General features: G+C 25.3%; 2 protein-coding genes across 8 annotated transcripts in view; one reads left to right on the top strand and one right to left on the bottom strand.

Annotated features, from left to right (window-relative positions):
- Positions 1–17,201, bottom strand: part of LOC122497984 — a 97,249-nt gene extending 80,048 nt beyond the window's left edge. Inside the window, exon 1 of the mRNA XM_043605445.1 lies at positions 14,462–17,201. Coding sequence (XP_043461380.1) covers positions 14,462–14,622 — 161 coding nt within the window. The 5' untranslated portion in view covers positions 14,623–17,201. The remainder of the gene's footprint in view (positions 1–14,461) is intronic.
- Positions 1–20,544, top strand: part of LOC122497978 (serine/threonine-protein phosphatase 4 regulatory subunit 1-like) — a 595,496-nt gene that overhangs the window by 396,087 nt on the left and 178,865 nt on the right. The window lies entirely within an intron of this gene.

Genomic DNA, 20,544 nt, shown 5'->3' with positions numbered 1-20,544 from the left:
AAATTCGAAAATTGGTTGGTTAGAACTGTTGAAGGTGTCAACCTTCAACAGTTCTAACCAACCAATTTTCAAATTTTCACCAAACAGTCGTAACTAAGAAATTATCATGTTTTCACCAATCGGTTCAAAACTTCAACAGATGTGACACAGAAATTTTTGAGAATTTGAATTTGCCGAAATGTGTCTTTAAATGTCCTGGATTTTGAACTTTTGTCCTTGAATTTTCCACATTTTGCTTTTCATTTTTCAATATTCAATAATTTAAAAATTTAACTCAAATTTAAAAAAATAATTTTTTTGATACATCAAAAAATAATTTTAATTTATCATTTGATTAAAGAAACTGCTATCTACAATATTGATTTTTAACTCTTTTTATAATAAAAAATAAATATTTTTGTTCAAGTAGGTTAATTTAAATTATGTTAATCGTAATATGAAATAATATTGCACAGAGTTGCCACAAAATTTTAATTTTGTTTTTCCCTGACTTTTCCCTGATATTCAGACAAAATTTTCACTTTTTCCCTGACCCTGAAGAACATTAAAAACTTCTTTTTTTAAATAAAAATATTTAATCATTATTATTTTTCTATAAGAATTAATATTCTCAAATTCACTAACTTATTAAAGATGACAAAGTTATAAAATCATTATTTTATTTCATAAGAATGTTGTAACTATAAATTCAAATTTTCAAAGATTTCAATTTTAACCATTTTCAAAATTCAATTATTTCCAAAAATTCACGCTGATAAATGCTTTTAATATTCAATTATAATTTAAAATTTTAAGTGAAATTCATTTTTTAATCAATTTTTATTAGAAACTTCAAAATTTCCCGAGAATTCAATTATTTAACTATAAAAATAAATAATTTATTCAAGTAATTTGCATATTTTTTAAAATTAAATTTTTATGAAGAATTTTATCAAAATTTTTAATAATAATTGAATTCTTTCGGCAAATTTAAAAAAAAATTGTAAGAATAAATGCAATTTTCTATCATTTTTGTATAAAATTTTATGAAAATAATTGAAATTCTGCGATAAGTTTTGTTATTTATGAAAAGAATTGAATTCTTGCAACGAATTTTATTAAAAATATTTTTAAAGAATTGAAATCCTGTGAAGAATTTTATTTGTAAAAATAATTGAATTCCAGAGAAAAATATTATTATTTATAAAAATAATTAATTTCTTGTGAATAATTTTATTCAAATTTTTTTAAATAATTGAATTTTTCAGAATTTATTAAAACTTTTTAAAAATAATTAAATTCCATCCAGAAATTTCACTAAGAAATTGAAAATAATTGAAATCTGACAAAGAATTGAAAAACATTTTTTTTAAATAATTGAATTCTTGGGAAGAATTTTATTAAAATTTCTTAAATAATTGAATTTCTTAAAAGAATTTTATTTAAATTTTTCGAAATAATTGAATTTTTTAGATTATTTTTTTCAATTTTCTTTATATATTTAAATTCTTTCGAGAAACATCAATAAAAAATTTAAAACAATTAAATTGATGCGAAAAAATTTATAAAAGAAATTCATAGGTAATTGAATTCCTGTTAAATTTTTATTAAAATTTTGTTTAAATAATAGAATTCTTTTGGAAAATTTTATTAAAATAGTAGATATAAAAAATAATTGAAATGAGAAAAATTTTTTAAAATAATTGAAATTTTGCCAAGAATTTTATTAAATTTTTCGAAAATAATTGAATTTTGGAGAAGAATTTTATTATTTATAAAGATAATTGAAATTTTGACGAAAATTTTAAAAAAATATTTGAACATAATTGAATTTATGCGAAGTTGTATAAAAAGAAATTATTGTCAAAAATAGAAAAAATTGAGTGGTTTGTATTAGAATTCTTGGCAATTTCATAATTTATAAGGCAAACAAAAAAGACGCCAAAATTGAGAATTTTCCTATAAATTCTAAAAATTAAATTTTTTCCAGTACTTTTAGTAAAAATCTCTGACTTCTCCCTGACCAATTTTAATTTCCCTGATTTTTCCCTGAATTCCTTGATTTCCCTGACTTGAGGCAACCCTGTTATACATATAAATGTCCTGGAAAAATAAGAAATCTGTCCTGGAATGTCCTGAAAATGTCCTGGAATTTTAAGTCATATTTTCAGTAGACACCCTGTATAGGTACTCAAAAAATGACTCAAAAAACCGAATTAAAATAAAAAAAATATAAAAATTTTTTTATAACACTATACTAGTATATTCAAAATTTTTTTTAAATTCTCGTCAAAATTTAAATTATTCCCTCTAGAAATATTACAATTCTTTTCAGAAATTCAATTATTTTCAAAAAATCTAAAAAATATTGTCAACATTTCAATTATCTTTATAAATAAATAGCAAAATTCTTTGACAAAATTCAATTATTTTCAAAAATTTTATTAAAATTTATTACAAAATTTCAATTATTCTCATAATTAACAATATTTATCACACGAATTCAATTATGTTCAAAAATTTTTAATAATTCTCGTCAAAATTTCAATTATTTTTAGAAATATTAAAATTCTTCTTCAAAATTCAATTATTTTAAAAAAACCTAAAAAAAAATGGTCAAAACATCTCAATTATCTTTATAAATAAATAGCAAAATTTTTCGATAAAATTCAATTATTTTCAAAAATTTTAATAAAATCCATTGCAAAATTTCAATTATTTTCAAAAGTAATAATATTCTTCGCAAAAATTAAATATTGTTCAATATCTACTATTTTCATAAAATTTACCAAAAGAATTTTATTATTTAAAAAAAAAATTTAATAAAATTCTACAAAAACTTTTAATTATAGGGTAAGTGTACCAATTGCCGAGGGTGTCCCATTTGTCGATGTTACCATGGTAATAACCAAAAAATATTGTCTAAAATGTCTCATTTGTTTGTGGATATAACATTAATATATTTTTTTCACATTTATAACGCATAAGAAAATTAATATTTATCACTTTATTCCATTTACAATGTGCTCCAATGTTTAAATAAAATTCAAAGTTTGTTTACTCGACAACAGGAACCATCCTCGACAATTGGTACGTTTACCCTATTCAAAAAATAATAAAAATTCTACAAGAATTTCATTAATAACAAATTTTTTTATAAATTTCTTCGCACTCATTCAACTATTAACATAAATAATAAAATTTTTACGGGGATTCAATTATATTCGTAAATAATAAAATTCTTTTTAGGAATTCAATTATTTTCAATAGAATTTTAATCGAATTCCTCGAAAAAATTCTTAAAAATTTTATTAAAATTCGTCCAAAGAATTTAATTATTTAAAAATTTGTTGATAAAATTTTGAATGGGAATTGAATTCCAAGAAACATTTAAATATTCAATAAATTATTTATTTTTGTATTTAAATAATTGAATTCTGGTAGAATTTTCTCATAAACATTGATTTAAAAATATATTTCCATTAAAATCTTAGATTATAATAATTGAATTCTTTCGAAGAATTTCATTAAAATTTTAAAAATAATTGAATTTTATCGAGACATTTTTTTAAAATTGTCTTAAAAATAATTGAATTTTTACCAAAAAAAAAAATTTATCGAAACTTTTTAAAATGTTTGAATTTCTGTTAAAATTCTGATATTTTTAAAAATAATTGGATTCTTGCGAAGAATTCTATTAAGACTTTTGAAAATAATTGAATCTCTCTAAAGTTTTTTATTATTTTACGAAAATAATTGAATTCTTCCGAAAAATTTTTTTTTTAATTTCTGAAAGTAATTGAAGATCTGCTAAGAATTTTGTTATTTTTAAATTATGCCAAGAATTTTATTGAAATTTTTAAAAATAATTGAATTTCTGTCAATTTTTTACAAGAATTTAATTATTTTTGAAAATTTTAATAAAATTCTTTGCAAGAATTCAATTATATTTTCATAAATAATAACATTCAATGCAGAATTTCAATTATTTTTAATACAATTTGAATCGAATTTTGTTTAATAATCAATTGTTTAATTGATTTTTTTAAATATTATTTTTAGTTTCTATTTTCTGATATTTATTTAATATAATTGCACAGTTTCTCTGAGGATATCAAATTGAGACAAAAAAACAAATCAAAAGTGTTGCGATGCAACGTTTTAATTCGTTTTTCGTTGATATCAATTTGATATTCTTAGGAAAAGTGTGAATAAAAATTTGTCAGTAATTATATTTACAATATTTCGATTAACAAGCGTAGTTACGATACGTAATTATACGATTAGTTACAAGAGAAAATTCCTTAGCGAAGAGATAATGACACCTCAGCTATATTTAATGCCCAGATATAGTAGAGTTGTTCACTTTTTATAAATGCACAGACATATAATTACGGATCTGTACCATATTCAAAGAGGATGACGTGCGTAGGCCGCTACGTATTACTACGTTAGCAAAACGCGGTTCAATGTCGCTGATGAACAGTCAACAACAATGTGTAACCGCTAAAAATACCTACCCTCCTCTCTTTTCTCTCGCCTCAACCATAGTCGGTCATATGTAACTTCTCGCTTATATAGAGTTTGCCTTGGTCCATTAACGTTCACTGATCCCCATCCTCCTTCAATCTTCCTTGGAAATATTTTAATTACTTTTTTCTCCCGACAATTTCCAAAAATAGGCGTCAATTCTTTTTCTTTAATAGCAGTTATGCGTACAGGGGTAAATATAGGGGCAAAAGAAGAGGTTATTTTGTAAACTATAGTTTTTAGGAAGGATGGAATATTAACGTGTCAGTTCTATTGAAAATGAATCATAATATCGATGACGCGTGAATCCGTAGAAATATAATAATCTATATTATGTATATCTTGTCATGAAATTTGTTCTTCATCCTGAATCATTGGTGATTATTCATTTCTGAGAATTTTTCATTTATGCTCTAGAAGCATTTTTTTTGTTTTATACTTTTCTTTCTTACATCCAGAGAAAAATTTTACTTCAAACAATTATAATTTATTTCAGTTGAATAAAAGACTGAGAACCTACTAAATTTTTTTTAGAACCAAATCAAATTTCTTTCAACCAAATTTTTGAACCAAATAAAGTTTGTTCGAACCAAAAAAAAATTTCGTTCAAACAAATAAATTTTGTTCTAACCAAATACACTTTATTTGAACAAAATACAGTTTGTTCGAACCAAATAAAATTTTTAGGAACCAAATAAAGTTTGTTTGAACCAAACAAAATTTATTTGAGCAAAATGGACTTTATTTAAACGAAATAAATTTTGTTCAAACCAAATAAAATTTATTTGAACCAAATAAATTTTGTTAGAACCAAAAAACATTATTTGAATCAAATACAGTTTGTTCGAACCGAATAAAATTTATTTGAACAAAATACAGTTTGTTCGAAATAAATAAAATTTTTTGGAACAGAATAAAGTTTGTTCGAACAAAATAAAATTTCTTTAAACCAAATAAACTTTACTTGAATCAAATACAGTTTATTCGAACTAAATAAACTTTGTTTGAGTCAAAAAATTTTTATTAGAACCAAATAAAATTTCTTAGAACCAAATAAAGTTTGTTCGAATCAAATAAAATTACTTTGAACCAATTAAACTTTATTTGAGAAAAATAACTTTATTTGAACCAAATAAATTTTATTCGAACCAAATGAAATTGCTTCGAACCAAATAAAGTTTGTTCGAATCAAATGAAATTGCTTTGAACCAAATAAACTTAATTTGAACCAAATAAATTTTGTGTGAACAAAATAAACTTCATTTGAACCAAATAAAGTTTATTTTAACCATATAAAATTTATTTAAACAGAATGAACTTGATTTGAACCAAATAAATTTTGTTTGAACCAAATAAACATTATTTGAACTAAATAAATTTTATTAGAACCAAATAAACTTCATTTGAAACAAATGAAGTTTATTTGAACCATATAAAATTTTTTTTGCAAAATGAACTCGATTTGAACCAAATAAAATTTATTTAAACCAAATAAACTTCATTTGAACCAAAAAAACTTCATTTGAACCAAATAAACTCTTTTTGAATCAAATACAATTTGTTGGAACCAAATAAAATTTATTTGAACAAAATTCAGTTTGTTCGACCGAAATAAAATTTCTTTGAACAAAATAAAGTTTGTTCGAACAAAAAAAAATTTCTTTAAACCAAATAAACTTTATTTGAACCAAATGAAGTTTATTTGAACCATATAAAATTTTTTTTGCAAAATGAACTCGATTTGAACCAAATAAATTTTGTTCGAACCAAATAAATTTTGATTAAACCAAATACATTTTATTAGAACCAAATAAAATTTATTTGAACCAAATAAACTTCATTTAAACCAAATACAATTTGTTCGAACCAAATAAAATTTCTTGGAGCCAAATAAAGTTTGTTCGGACCAAATAAACTTTATTTGAGAAAAATGTACTTAATTTGAACCAAAAAAATTTTGTTTGAACCAAATAAACTTCATTTGAACCAAATAAACTTTATTTGAATCACATACAGTTTGTTGGAACCAAATAAAATTTATTTGAACAAAATACAGTTTGTTCGACCGAAATAAAATTTCTTGGAACAGAATAAAGTTTGTTCGAACAAAAAAAATTTCTTTAAACCAAATAAACTTTATTTGAACAAAATGAACTTTATTTGAACCAAATAAATTTGGTTCGAACTAAATGAAATTTCTTAGAACTAAATAAACTTTATTTGAATCAAATACAGTTTGTTCGAACCAAATAAAATTTCTTTGAGCCAAATAAAGTTTGTTCGAACCAAATAAACTTTATTTGAACCAAATAAAATTTATTTGAATAAAATGAACTTGATTTAAACCAAATAAATTTTGTTGAAATAAACATTATTTGAACCAAATAAACTTCATTTGGACCAAATTAAGTTTATTTGAACCATATAACATTTATTTAAACAAAATGAACTTGATTTGAATCAAACACAGTTTGTTCGAACCAAATACAATTTCTTTGAATCAAATGAAAATTTTTTTGAACCAGTTTAAAATATATTTAAACTAAAATTTAGAAGGCTCTGCGAGTCAAAAATACTTTTATTTAGTTACGTATATTGCAAATTTATATTTATTTCATTAATATCGATTAACATAAAAATAAGGGGGCCGGGGGATAAAAAAACAGTGAATTTAAATACGTGTGAAGTATTATTCCTGACGAGGACTTTGAGAGAATCAGTTGATTTTAGAACAAGTTAGTATCGCGTCAAGAGTGCGAGGTAGTCGCGCAGTAAGTTAATCGCAAGCGCGGCGGGCGCGTTCTTAATTGCTAATTAATTCTAATTGATAATTCTCCCTCAACCAGAGCCGCGTCCCACCCCTTTTCCATGAACATCTCTTCCTCACGATAACGTCATAGTCGGGAAGTAATCTCAAAAGCAATATTTACGAGAAAGTTCACCCGAGGGAATCACATGACGAGTCTCCGTTTAAATTTCGTCCGAGCATTCGTTTTTTACTCCAATTTATTTTTATTCTGTTTATTTATTTTACTCTTTTTATTTATTTATTTTATTTATTATATTTATTTCATTTATTTTCTTTCTTTTCTTTCTTTTTTTTTTCTTTCTTTGCTTTATTTTCTTTCCTTTTTTCTTTTCTTTCTTTTATTTATTTTATTCATTTTCTTTATTTTGCTTGTTTTATTTATTTAATTCATTTACTTTTTCTTTTTGTTTTAAAAATTTATCTGGATATAGTAATTTAAAAAATAACGAATAAATAATAAATTATTTATTCGTTATTTTTTAAATTACTATATCCAGATAAATTTTTTATTCAATCCAAACATAATTTGAGTCAAAAATATATTTGTCACAGAGCCTACTAAATTATATATTCGTTTTAAATAAAAATTTTATTTAGCATCTTAATAAAACTTTTCTAAATAAAAGAACAAAATTGCACCTTCGTTTTTAAAAAAATGAAGAAAAAATGAAAAAATATTAAAAAATAAATAAAAAGACATTTAAAAAATAAAATAGTAAATACATAAAATAATATAAAAAAGAAAATAATAAAGAATTATAATAATAAATACATAGAATAATAAGTATATACATAAAATAATAAGTGCATAAAATATTGAATAAATAAAATAATAAAGATGCAAAGTAATAAATGAAATATATAGTGTTCGTGATTAAATAATAATATAAAAAATAAATAAAATAACAAAACTAAGTATTTTTCATAGAAGAAATTTTGTTTGCCATATTAAGTATATGAAATTTTTTGACCCGGTGTTTAATAGTCCTTTCCTAAAAAAGAAAGTTCGAGAAAAATCGAAGAACTAGCTCGAAACTCTATTTCTATTGAAACTCGAATTCTCTCGAAACTTTAGAGATATATCGATATTACGTCATCACAGAACTTTCTTAAAAAAGACTACGCACGCGTGAAATGCAGGATGACGTCAAACCAAGATAGAAAGATGGCCACTGTTTGTTTTCTTTTGGAATCTTATTTTATTTTCGGCAAATAATTGTTTTTTATTATTATAATATAAATAAAAGTATATTAAATGTTTTTTAATTTTGTAATTTTTGGGCTGCGTCTACAATGGAAAAATAATAATGTGTTGAATGTGTTATGTTGTAGTATTTCTGGTTAGTGCTAAATGTACAAGGTATGCACTTTGTAAACAAATGTAACCTCACTAACTTAGTTACTTAATCGGAACAAAACAAATTTCTGTTGTTGTTGTGACCGACTAAAAATACAACAAAATAACCATATATATTATACGTATAAATAATAAATAAACATTTATTTGCTGAAGAATGAGTAAAAATTGAAAAAAAAGTAGGGTAACAGTTTTTTTATTATTGTTTATAAACCAGTTTTCGTTCGAAGTGATATTTTAATGTTTTATTATTTTTGAACAAATATAATAATTTTTGAATTTTGACACAAACATTTTGTTTCAAAATTTATTTAAACAAATGAAATATGTTGTTTTTACATTTTTTTATCACAACAAAATCATAATTTAAAGGTAGGAATAACATGAAAAAGCCAATTACGTGTTAAAAATTTTAAAGAATAATTACGTGTTAAATGGAAAGTGGAAGCAACGTAGTTGCGTAGCGGTCGACGGAGGCGCTAGTAAAGAGAAAAAAGAAAGAAAAGCAAAAAAGGGTTCGTCTAAAGTGAAAAAAGGACTAGAATCTTTCGACCTCGCGGAATGCAGAGTGTCGTGTGTATAAAGCGTAACGAGCGCAAACGCGGCGGAATTCAGATCGGCGCTGCTATTTAAATCGAAAGATCGACGACGTCTGCGCGTTGCCGCCAAGGAAATAACCTTTCAGACGATGGACAAGAAAGAACAAAGATGTTGTGAGGCAAAATCACAGCCTCTTTTCTTGTTTAGATTTATCTGATTTATACGTTGAACAGATCAAGGCACGTGCGATTATTAAGTGAACATATAGGTAATTTTTTTTTTTTTTTTTTGTTAACAAAAGTAGTATTATTATTCAAATTGGTTTTATTTTCTTTTTTATTTTAATATTTTTATTTTTCAATTTTTACGATCCCAGGAGAATCGCATTGTCACAGTGACGTACGTTCATTAACACGTGATCGCTTGCATTTATGTTTCTACGACCTACGTCACTAATCACGTGACCCATTTACGTTGAACGTGACTAGAACTCGACAATTATAGTGATAATGAATTTTACCGATTTTAAAGAAATTTATTTATTTTCTATTCTTCATGCACTTTCAGAATTGAAAATTAAAATAAAAAATGATTTTCTGTATTTTAATTATTGTTTTAGATTATTTTTAATTATTTCTATTTACGATTTTTTTTTTTTTTGGTATACTTTTATTTTAATATTTATTTATTAATTTTATTTATTTTATTCTGTTTATTTTTTCTTTATTTAATTAATTATATTTATTTTTTTTTATTTACGTTTTTCGAAACATGACTGACAAATAGTAAAAAATTAATAAATATTAAATAATGTTGGATATTTAATTGTATCATTATATAATTATTATTTTATTGAATATTTAATAATTAAATAATAAAATAAAGAATAAAGTAAATAATTAAGCAGATAAATAGTAAAATAAAGATTAAAGTAAGTAGAAAAATAAATAAACAGATAAATAATTAAATAAGGAATAAAGTAAATAATAAATAAATCAAGGAATAAATTTTTCATTAAAGAAAAAGTAAATAATTTCTCTTCTTTAATAGAAAAATTTTTCTCTCTCTCTCTCTGAAAAAATATTTTTCCTTTTTGTTTCAATAATGGTAATAAATGTTTACTACACTACTTGGTTATTTGAACTCGCGGAATGCGATATAGTCGATGCATGAAATAAACTGTAAATTATGATTATGAGGGAATTTAAAACAAAACGCTCTCGTCATAGAGATTCCCGCGAATGATATCGTATTCATATTATTATTTGCATCAAGACGTCAGAGATTTTGTTTGTTTACGAGATTCGCAAAAGAGGGGAGGGAGAAAAAATAAGGAATCCATATCATTGTCAAACAGTATTTTCATTTTTAGATGTGTTGTTATGTTATTTCTACGTCAAGACAAACAAAAGTATGAAGAAAAGAGGCGAAAAAAATGTTGAAAACTAGGTAAATCCTTGAGACGAAGGTAAATTTTCTGTCTCGTTAAGTTTCATGACTTTGCGATAGTATAAAAATGTTGAATATATATCATGTTTTTATAATTTAATTTTTTTTTTTTTTGTACTTTAAAGTAGAATGAATTATGCGGTTGGGAAGCTTGGAAGACAAAAATTTTGTGATAGTTTAGAGTATAATGGTGAATTATAAATTTTGGTAAGTTACGAAATTTATTGGTTGTTGCAATTATCAATCGGTTTTTGCAATTCAAATTCACGATTCAGTTTTTGTACTTTAAATTTATAACTAAAAACGATCGCGAATATACAATAATTGGTAGTTTTTTTTTATTGTTATTGATTGAAAAATTTATTATTCTTCTGTATTATTTTTTCCAGCTTTAATTTATAGACTAAGAGAATGAAATTATTGGTAAAAAAATATATTTATTTTTATATAACATATATAGGCGAAAATAGAGCGTGAACCCTAAAGGAACGTAGTGTTCTGCTCAAGATCCTGTGTGTACAGGATGTTTGTGTGTAACTGTACATGTGTTTTACGCGTCGTAAATATACGCATTGAGGCGTGTATATGCGTAAGTATATACATATATACATACACGCACGGCAATTTACATCGACGAGGAACTCACGTGAAACGAAGAAAATCCCACTCTAGTATTTTACACCGTTTATACAAAACTTTAGTCATTGAATTTTTATAATTTCTTTTACTTGAATTTCATTGTTTTACTTAGAATTTTTCGCATAATTTTCTTGCTTTTCTTCTTGAATTGTACAAAAAAAAGAGAAAAATTGTAAAAAAAAAAACGTTTGCTAAAAAGGAGAAAAATTGTTGACACCGAGATTCGAACCACTTTTGGCTCGAATTGTGAATTAGGCGTCTTTACCACGAAGCTACTTTCATTTTCTGCTGTGTCTTAATTTGCAGAACGTGATTTCCTTGTTACTTTTCTTCTTTTTTCTGTTATTTTCGCTCTTTTTTGGTGTACAATGTTATTTTCGTTCTGTTCTCTTGTTCCTTTTAGGGGGTTTTTTTTCTGGAAAAATAATTTTTTTTTTTGACTTTTTTTACTTATTGCTTATTGCTTTTAGCCCTTTTCTCTTATTGAAAGTAAAGAAAATCCATTTTTCTTAAGATCCGTTTTTCTATTATTGAGAGTAAAAAAAAATCCATTTTTCTCAATTTCGCTCCTCCAAGAAGTTGTTTATTCTTTTCCATTGTTGTAGATGCAATGCAGTGATATAAAAATTTTCTACCGGTGCTCGAGAAGTCTCGAGTGTGCGTGCGGCTCGTCGACACAACGACGGTGTGTATACCGGATGTGACGACACTCACGCACTTGGCCCGATGCACTCTCGCGATATCGGCGCGCACTGTGTGCTTCCCCCCTTCCACTCCTCTCTTCGGCAGCCCTTTTTGACTCTCCCCTTAATCTCCCTCCTCGGCAGTGTGCGCGTCAAGGTACCAAGGGAACTTTATTCGCGAAACAGGGTGCTGGGAACACCAAAAATTCAAAACGTTTGTTTATTTTCCCTGGAGTTTCAAGTTTATAGTTCTTTTTCTCCTTCTGCTGTAATTAATAATTGTTTTTAGTAACAAACATTTTTTTTCAATTCCATTTATTTTTAACTATTTTTCTAACAACCATTGTTTGTAATAACCATTTTTATGAAAATAATTGAATTCCTTGGAAAAAATTTATTATTTATGAAAATAATGGAATTTCTGTGAAATTTTTATTATTTATGAAAATAATTTAATGTTTGCATATAATTTTATTAAAATTTTGTTGAAATAATTCAATTCTTTTTGTTAAATTTTATTGAAATAGTAGATATTGAAAATCATTGAAATTAGAAAAATGCATTTTATTTTTGAAAATAATTGAAATAAGGACAAGAATGTTTTTGACATTTATGAAAATAATTTAACTTTGGAGAAGAATTTTGTTATTTATAAAGATAATTGGGATTTTTACGAGAATTTTTCTCAAGTTTTAAACATAGTTGAATTTTATAAGAATTTCATTTTTTTTTTAAATAATTTAATTTCTGCAATTATTTGTAATTTCTCCAAAATTTAATTTTTTTTAGTGTTTTCAACAAAAATTTAAATTTAGAAAATTTTTAAATTCTATTATTTTTAAAATAACCAATTTTTTTTTAAAAGGTAGTAAGAAGTTATAGCCGCGCACTTTAGCGCGCGAATTGTTGTTAGTGTTTAATTATTATTATTTTTCTATAGGAATTAATATTTTCAAATTGAAACCTTCTGAAATTCAATAACTTATAATAAATTTAAGATGACAGAGTGATAAAATCATTATAGTTTATATCATAAGAATATCGTAACTATAAATTCAAATTTTCAAAGATTTAAGTCAAATTCATTTTTTAATTAGAAAATTTTTCGAGAATTCAATTATTTAAATACAAAAATAAATTATTCATTATATAAGTAAATATTCGTTAAAATTTAATTTTTATGAAGAATTTTATCAAAATTTTTAAAAATAATTGAATTCTTGACTATTAAAATTTCTTAAATGATTGAATTGCTTTGAAGAGTTTAATTTTTTTTTTTTAAGAAAATAATTGAATTGTTTCGAAGATTTTAACAAACATTTTTGACAATAATTGTATTCCTAGGAAGTATGTTATATTTTACGAAAATTTTATTAATTAAATCTTTTAAGGAATTTTGTTAACATTTTTTTAAATAATAGAATTTTTTAAAAGAATTTTATTTAAATTTTTCGAAATAATTGAATTTCTCAGAACTATTTTTTAAAAATTCCTTGAAATATATTTGAATTCTCACGAGAGATTTTATTAAAAAATTTAAAATTATTGAATTAGTTTGTAAAAAAATTGGTAAGCAATTGAATTCCTGTGAAATTTTTTATTATCATTTTGTTCAAATAATTGAATTCTTTTGGAAAATTTTATTAAAATAGATGTTGAAAATCATTGAATTGTGAAAATATTTTATAGGTAAATAATTAAAATTTTCCCAAGAGTTTTATTAAATTTTTTAAAAATAATTGAATTTCGTAGAAGAATTTTATTATTTATATAAAGATAATTGAAAAATTCGGATAACAGAAGTTCGGATAAGATGATTTTCGGTTCGGATAATAGAGGGTTCGGATAACAGAGAGGTTCGGATAATCGAGGTTCCACTGTAATTGAATTAAGTTATTTAAAAAGAAATTATTGTCAGAAATTCAGAATTTTCTTATAAATTCTAAAAATTAAATTTTTTTCCAGTACTTTTAATAAAAATCCCTGACTTTTCCTTGATTTCCCTGACCAATTCTAATTTCCCTGACCTGTGGCAACCCTGTAATTACAATGGTTGATAGTTGCAATCATTTATCATTACAAACGCAGGTATTTACTGTCGTCGGTGATTGCAATCACTGTTAGTAACAACAAAAGCCATTTGTAATAATTAATTGTAAAAACTAATAATAGTTATAGAAATTAGTAGTAAAAAGTAACGACAGTTAAAATTATTGTCAGTAAAAAGTAACCATAATTTATTGTAGTCAGTGATGGCAAAAAAGTACTAGACAGTGGTTGCTAAGACGAAGTGAAATATTAAAAACAAACAGAAGAAATAGACGGAATATTTAGTGTGGAGTGAATCTGGTTGTTTTCATTACGTGTGTCTCGTGCAGTGAACGAACTGGTCGTCGGTCTCAAGAAGTGCATACACACATATATGTATCGTTCTCAGTGTTTCCTTCTGCTTACTCCTTTATTCGTTCCCGTTACCTTACTTGTTGTTTCTCCTCCTTTATTTCGCGCTCTCTTTCCTCGTCGGCCACCCAGAGTTTTTGGTAACCTAACCGGACCAGGGCAAGCCAGTGTCGGCATACCACGCAACCCGCAAACTGCGTCTCACTGAGAGCTGCGCAATGAAGCACTGCGCACATAATATGTATTCGCGTTTTATCATCATGGTGGTGTGTATAAGTATTACATGTATATAATAATATTAGTGTGAGCTGTAGGTAGTTGTTGTTTGTTGTTGTGCTCCTGCTCGCGACGCACCGGCAAACCAAAACACAGAATAAGAAATTCAAAATAAACAAGAAAGGAAAGGGAACAAGAAAGGTTTTTTTCAATAAAAGTGACAATTGCTTGTAAAAAGGGATGTAGACTAAAATACGGAACGAAAAAAAAGAAAAATAGGCCAATAGGAAAAAATGGAAAATAAATCAATAGACTTAAAGGAGAAAGAGGAAAAAAGAAAAGGGAAATGTTTCTTGTTTTGAAAGGAAAGTGAACTGGTTATTTTTTAATAAAATCGATTCATGTTTTCATTTTGTTAATTATTGTAAATGTATATAGTGCGTATTACAGTGCAGGAGGAGCGAGCGGGAAAAGCTCTTCTTCTTTAAACAACAAACAAATACACACTTTCTCTAAAACTCGAGCGCGTGCAAAGATAACCTCCAGGCAACTTTTATGCAATAGTTTTACACACAAATTTTCAAAAATTAAAGTTAGCTTATATTTATTTATCAATGAAAAATTGGTAGCATTTGAAACAAGACGCGTTTGAGCTGTGTTTTTTTAAATGCAACTAGTTTTTAAACTTTCGTAAGTAAGTGGTTGAAAAATAGTTGATGTTTAGTTATAGCATTCAGTTGAGCATCTGTTACTGACAGTTACAGAATTTTTAACTACCTAGTCTTTAAATTATTGCAAGTAACAAAGAATGAAAGTTACAATCATTGGTGGTTTCAATTATTGGTAGTTACAATCGTTGATAGTTGCAATCATTGTTAGTTGCAATCATTGTTAGTTACAATCATTGATAAGTTACAAATGCGGGTAATTACAATCCTTGATAGTTACAATCGGTGGTAATTACAATCGTGGATAGTTGCAATCATTGTTTGTTACAATCATTGGTAGTTGCAGTCGTTGATAGTTACAATCACTGGTAGTTACAATCATTGATAGTTGGAATCATTAGTTGTTGTAATCATGGTAGTCACAATCTTTGGCAGTTACGATCACTGGTTAGTTACAATTGTTAGCAATTGCAATCTTTAGTATAGTTATAATCATTGCTAATTACGTTGGTAGTCATTGGTAGTAACAATTTTTGGTAGTTATAATCGCTGATAGTTACAATTTCCCTATCTTCTTTGTCTCTCGATACGAGAACCAGTGCCCGCAATGTTTACACGCGTGAGCATGACGCGTGACAAGGGCTTTATTGCATGTTGTCGCGATACCGAATCTTAGCGGAGATAGTTTTAGTATTAGTGATAGGGAGTTTGTATAACGATGACAATGACTATATACACGATGGCAATGGTTTCTTGCGATAGAAAATATCTGCGCAGTTAAATGCGTGGCGCCAGAACGCGGCCTCGCTCTATGTATATATGTGAATTTCTTTAATAGAAAACGTATTTCCCCCTTGTTATTTATTATTTTTTTTTCTTGGTATTAAAGAGAAAATTTTTCTCATTTCTTTAGTGTTGAAAGTTTTTTCTTGTTATTGGTTCTTTAGATATGACAAAAAACGTAAAAATATAGTGATAAATAAATTGTATACAGAAATAGTTGTTGGTAATAATATTGTCTTTTTACTATCTTTAGGAAAAACGGTGATTAAAAAATAATAAATATGGTAATAATGTTAACTTAAATAGAAATACTAGTTAATATGTAAACTACTTTAAATATAGTAGTTTTGTCCTCTATATGGAAAAGGAAATAAGACAGACTTTCAGTGCGAGCAGAGCACAATCATCCGCGCGGTTTATCGAGAAAAGAATTGCATTTATAGACCATTTGAAAGTGTTGTAAAACGACGACAACGACTGTATAAAACGGGTGGTGATCGCAGTTTCGCGGTGAAATGAAAGAGTATAACTGAGGGTGGGTGGGGAGGGAGGATTTCCCGATGTGGTGGATGACGAATCAAAATGGCGCGCACTCATATATAGCATTAAAGTCTTGCACGTGAAATAACAATCTTTACACGCGACACCTTACTTGACCTTTGACGATGACTCTCTGTCTTACAACGCAACGATCGATGCCCTGTAATCCTAAAAGGTTGCTTCCTTCTCATTTCTTTTAATTTTTCGCATCACATTCTTATTTATTTTTCATCTTTTTCACTCGAAAAAAGATGAAGAGAGAAAGAAATTTTTGTTGTGAAAATATATTTCTAAAAGTTAGAGAAGTAATTTCAAAGTGTTTTTGCTTCTTTTTTCTTTTCTTTCTTTAGCGAAAATGTGTATATTTTCCGAATAGTATTGTCTTCGAAATGAAAATTTTTTTTCGTGAACAATTGATATTAAGAAACGAAGAATGTTTTTTTTGGAATAAGTGAAGGTCAATGGGAAACAATGAACCGGATGATGATGATAATGATGACGCGCAGTTATTCTGGTAAGATTTTATATAATATTTATATTCACAAATAAAACTTGTCTTTAGGTATATTGTTATTGATATATTGTGAATTGAATGAAACGTTTTTGTTTGTTTTGAAAATTTGAAAGTGACACGTGCACGTGTTATTAAAACTTGTTTTTATTTTGTGAGAGGAGGGGGGAGAGAAATTTGTAAAAAAAAAAATAATAAATAGGTAATAACGATATATAAAAATAAACGTACATAATTTTATTTCAAAAATATAGTAAAAAAAACTGTTTTAAAATAGAACAAAGTAGAAAAGAAGAAAAGAAAGTAAAAAAAAGTGATGTGTAGATATAAACAGTAAAATATATTATATAATATTATTTTACAATTGACATGATTTGAGCGAGACGAGAAAATTGGATGGTTTGAAAACTAATTCTTGTTGCTTGGTTCGTTTAGTTCTCCTTTGGGCGTCGTATCGCCTACTTTCAAAATATATATTTTCTACATGATTTTTGGATGAAACGGTGCAATCAATATTCTCGTTTGCAAAAAGGGAGTAAAGGCGGCACCGTATATATATATATGTCGGCTTCTTCCCTTGCATGCAGCACGCACCTTCGTTTAGCCGAATTATTAGTGTGGCGATCGCTCGAAACAAAAACGACCAAAATATTCTTCATTCTCCTCATTTTTCTTTATGCAAAATATACAAAAGCAAAAAGAAAAACTTAAAAGTAACAAAAACTAAAATAAATTTTTAGTACTAAAACTAAAAAAAGGAGTTACTATATTGTTAACTAAACAATTATCACACTTTTGATTCGTTTTTTGTCTCAATTTAAGATCCTTAGAAAAACTGTAATTGTAACTACAAAATTATTTTAACTCAATAATTATCATTAGTAGTTACAATCGTTGGTAGTTACAATTAATGGGAGTAACAATCTTTGGTAGTTATAATCAATCCCAGTTACAATAACTGCTAGTAACAAAAAAGAAATTTTTGAAGCGAAATATCCCCCCCCACCCCTTCGAAATATGTACACCACATACTGAATATGAGATAAATAATAATTCACTGGCAAGTGATGATAACGCTTTTATTCAAAATTGTACATGTATATATGTATATAGTCGTTGAAAATTTTCGAGCCAAAGGTTGTGAGGCACTTCCGATAAGTTACGGAAGCAAAAATGGGTGTGTATATAACGATATTATATGGCGTGAACGCGAATTTAAAAGGGAGTGTCTATGCGAGAAAGAGAGAAAGAATATGTCTCGGGAATAAGAGAATGGTATAAGCTGTCGGAAGGTGTACATAATAAAGATCGATGGGAACACCATGAAAAGTCGAAAACTAAATTAGCTAAACGTGGTCGCGTCTCTCGTTCTCTTCAAAATATTGCGAGTAGGTCAACAAACTCATATTTCACTCTTTTATTCTTCTTAGATTTTATCTAATTAATTTTGCTTTTTGGCAACTTTCATTAAATATGTATCTATATATATATGCGTGTGAAAAGAATAATTTTGGTAATGAAATATTTTTTTACAATCCATAAATTTATATTTAATGTTAAAATTCATTGTATTCAAATTATTATTTTACCAGGTAAATTATCCGCGCGCGTGAATGTTGTATTGCACTGATTATTGTAAACAATTTTGAGTCATTTTAATTTAAGTAATTTTTAAAGAAATAATTATTATGACACATAAGTGAAAAACAAATTAGTATTAAATTTTCAATTTATATATTATTTTAAAACTATATAGTATCAAAAAAAAAATTTAACAAATTTTGATACTAATTTCAAATTTGACATGAGATTTTCTAAATTCAAAATAATTAAACTTTCTACGAGAAAAATTGAATTTCGCAAAAATTGTTATTTGATACTTTCATTTTTAAATTGAAAATAATCTTCATTATGAAAATGTTCATTATTCTAAAGAATAGAAAAGGTAATAAAAATTATTATTATACACTCAACTTTTTGAACAAAGAATATAAATAATTATTATATTAAAATAATGTTAATATTAAATTATAGACACTTAATTTTAGACTAAATAATAATTAACTATAATAATTTAAATTAGAGGTGTGCATTTAATCGAGTCGAATCGAAAATTATTCGACTCGACAACAGAAAATTCGAATCGAAAGTAAATTCGAATCGAAATACCAATTCGAAGTTTCGAATTTCGAATTGGCCGATTCGAAAATCGGAGTTTCGAATTGTACAACTCAACTCGGTTATTTTATTTGCACAATTATTTTGACAGAAATCCTAACCTAAAATTAGTAGGCTGGTATTCATAATACAGCGAAAATAATTCTTTTTTAAAAATATGAGTCGCTTATGCCATAAAATACAAAAAAAAATTGAAATTTATGTTTCAAAAATGAAAAAATTCCTTTTTTAAAAAAAAATATTTTAAATTTTTTCCAACTTCTGCATTTTTTTATTTTAACACAAAATCCAGGAAAACAATTGAAGATTAAAGTATTTTTTTATCCAATAAACTTAATTCCCTCGTAATGGAAAATCGTGTAATGTTTCTTTGATAACTTTAAATCGATTATTCTTAATAATTTTCAAAAAAGTTTTTTGAGAATTTTCAAATCCATTATAGTTTACAATATTCAATTTTACAAAATTTCAAATATTCCTAAATTCTTCAATTAAATAAATATTAAAAAATAAAAACTTAAAATAATATTTACAAAATTCAATTATTTTTAAAAATTCACGCTATATTGCTTTTAATATTTAATTGTGGTATAAAATTTTAACTGAAATTAATTTTTAAATCAATTTTTGTTAGAAAATTCTACGAGAATTCAATTATTTAAATACAAAAATAAATAATTTCTTAAATAATTGAATGTTTCTTAAAATTCAATGCCAATAAAAAATCGTTGTCAACAAATTGTAATAAAATTATTAGGAATAATGATATTTTTCGAGAAATTTGATTAAAATTGCATTAAAAATAATTGAAATTCTGCATTGAGTTTTTTAAGTAACAACACAAATGTTAAATTTCTGCAAAGTATTTTATCATTCATGAATATAATTGAATTTTCGAAAAGAATTTCATTCAAATTTAAGACAATAATTAAATTCCTTAGAGAAATTTTGTAAAATATTTTAAAAATAATTGAATTACTGCGAAGTCTTTTATTAAAATTTGTGACTATAATTAAATTCTTTTCAAAATTTCAATTAAAATAGTATTGAAAAGTTGCAAAGAATTTTATTAAAATTTAAAAAAAATGAATTCCTGAGAAGAATTTTATTATTTATGAAAATAATTGAATTCTTGCAAAGAATTGAATTATTTTCAATATTTTCAATATTTCCGAAAATTCAAATACATACACAAACTAATATAATTAAAAAATTTAAATTAAAACAATTAAAATTTTTAAGAATTATAATCATACCTATTT

The sequence above is a fragment of the Leptopilina heterotoma genome, unplaced genomic scaffold (genome assembly GCF_015476425.1).
Source record: "Leptopilina heterotoma isolate Lh14 unplaced genomic scaffold, ASM1547642v1 Lhet_14, whole genome shotgun sequence".
NCBI lineage: Eukaryota > Metazoa > Arthropoda > Insecta > Hymenoptera > Figitidae > Leptopilina > Leptopilina heterotoma.
Note: the sequence above shows the minus strand (reverse complement) of the source record. Positions and strands in the feature narration are given on the sequence as shown.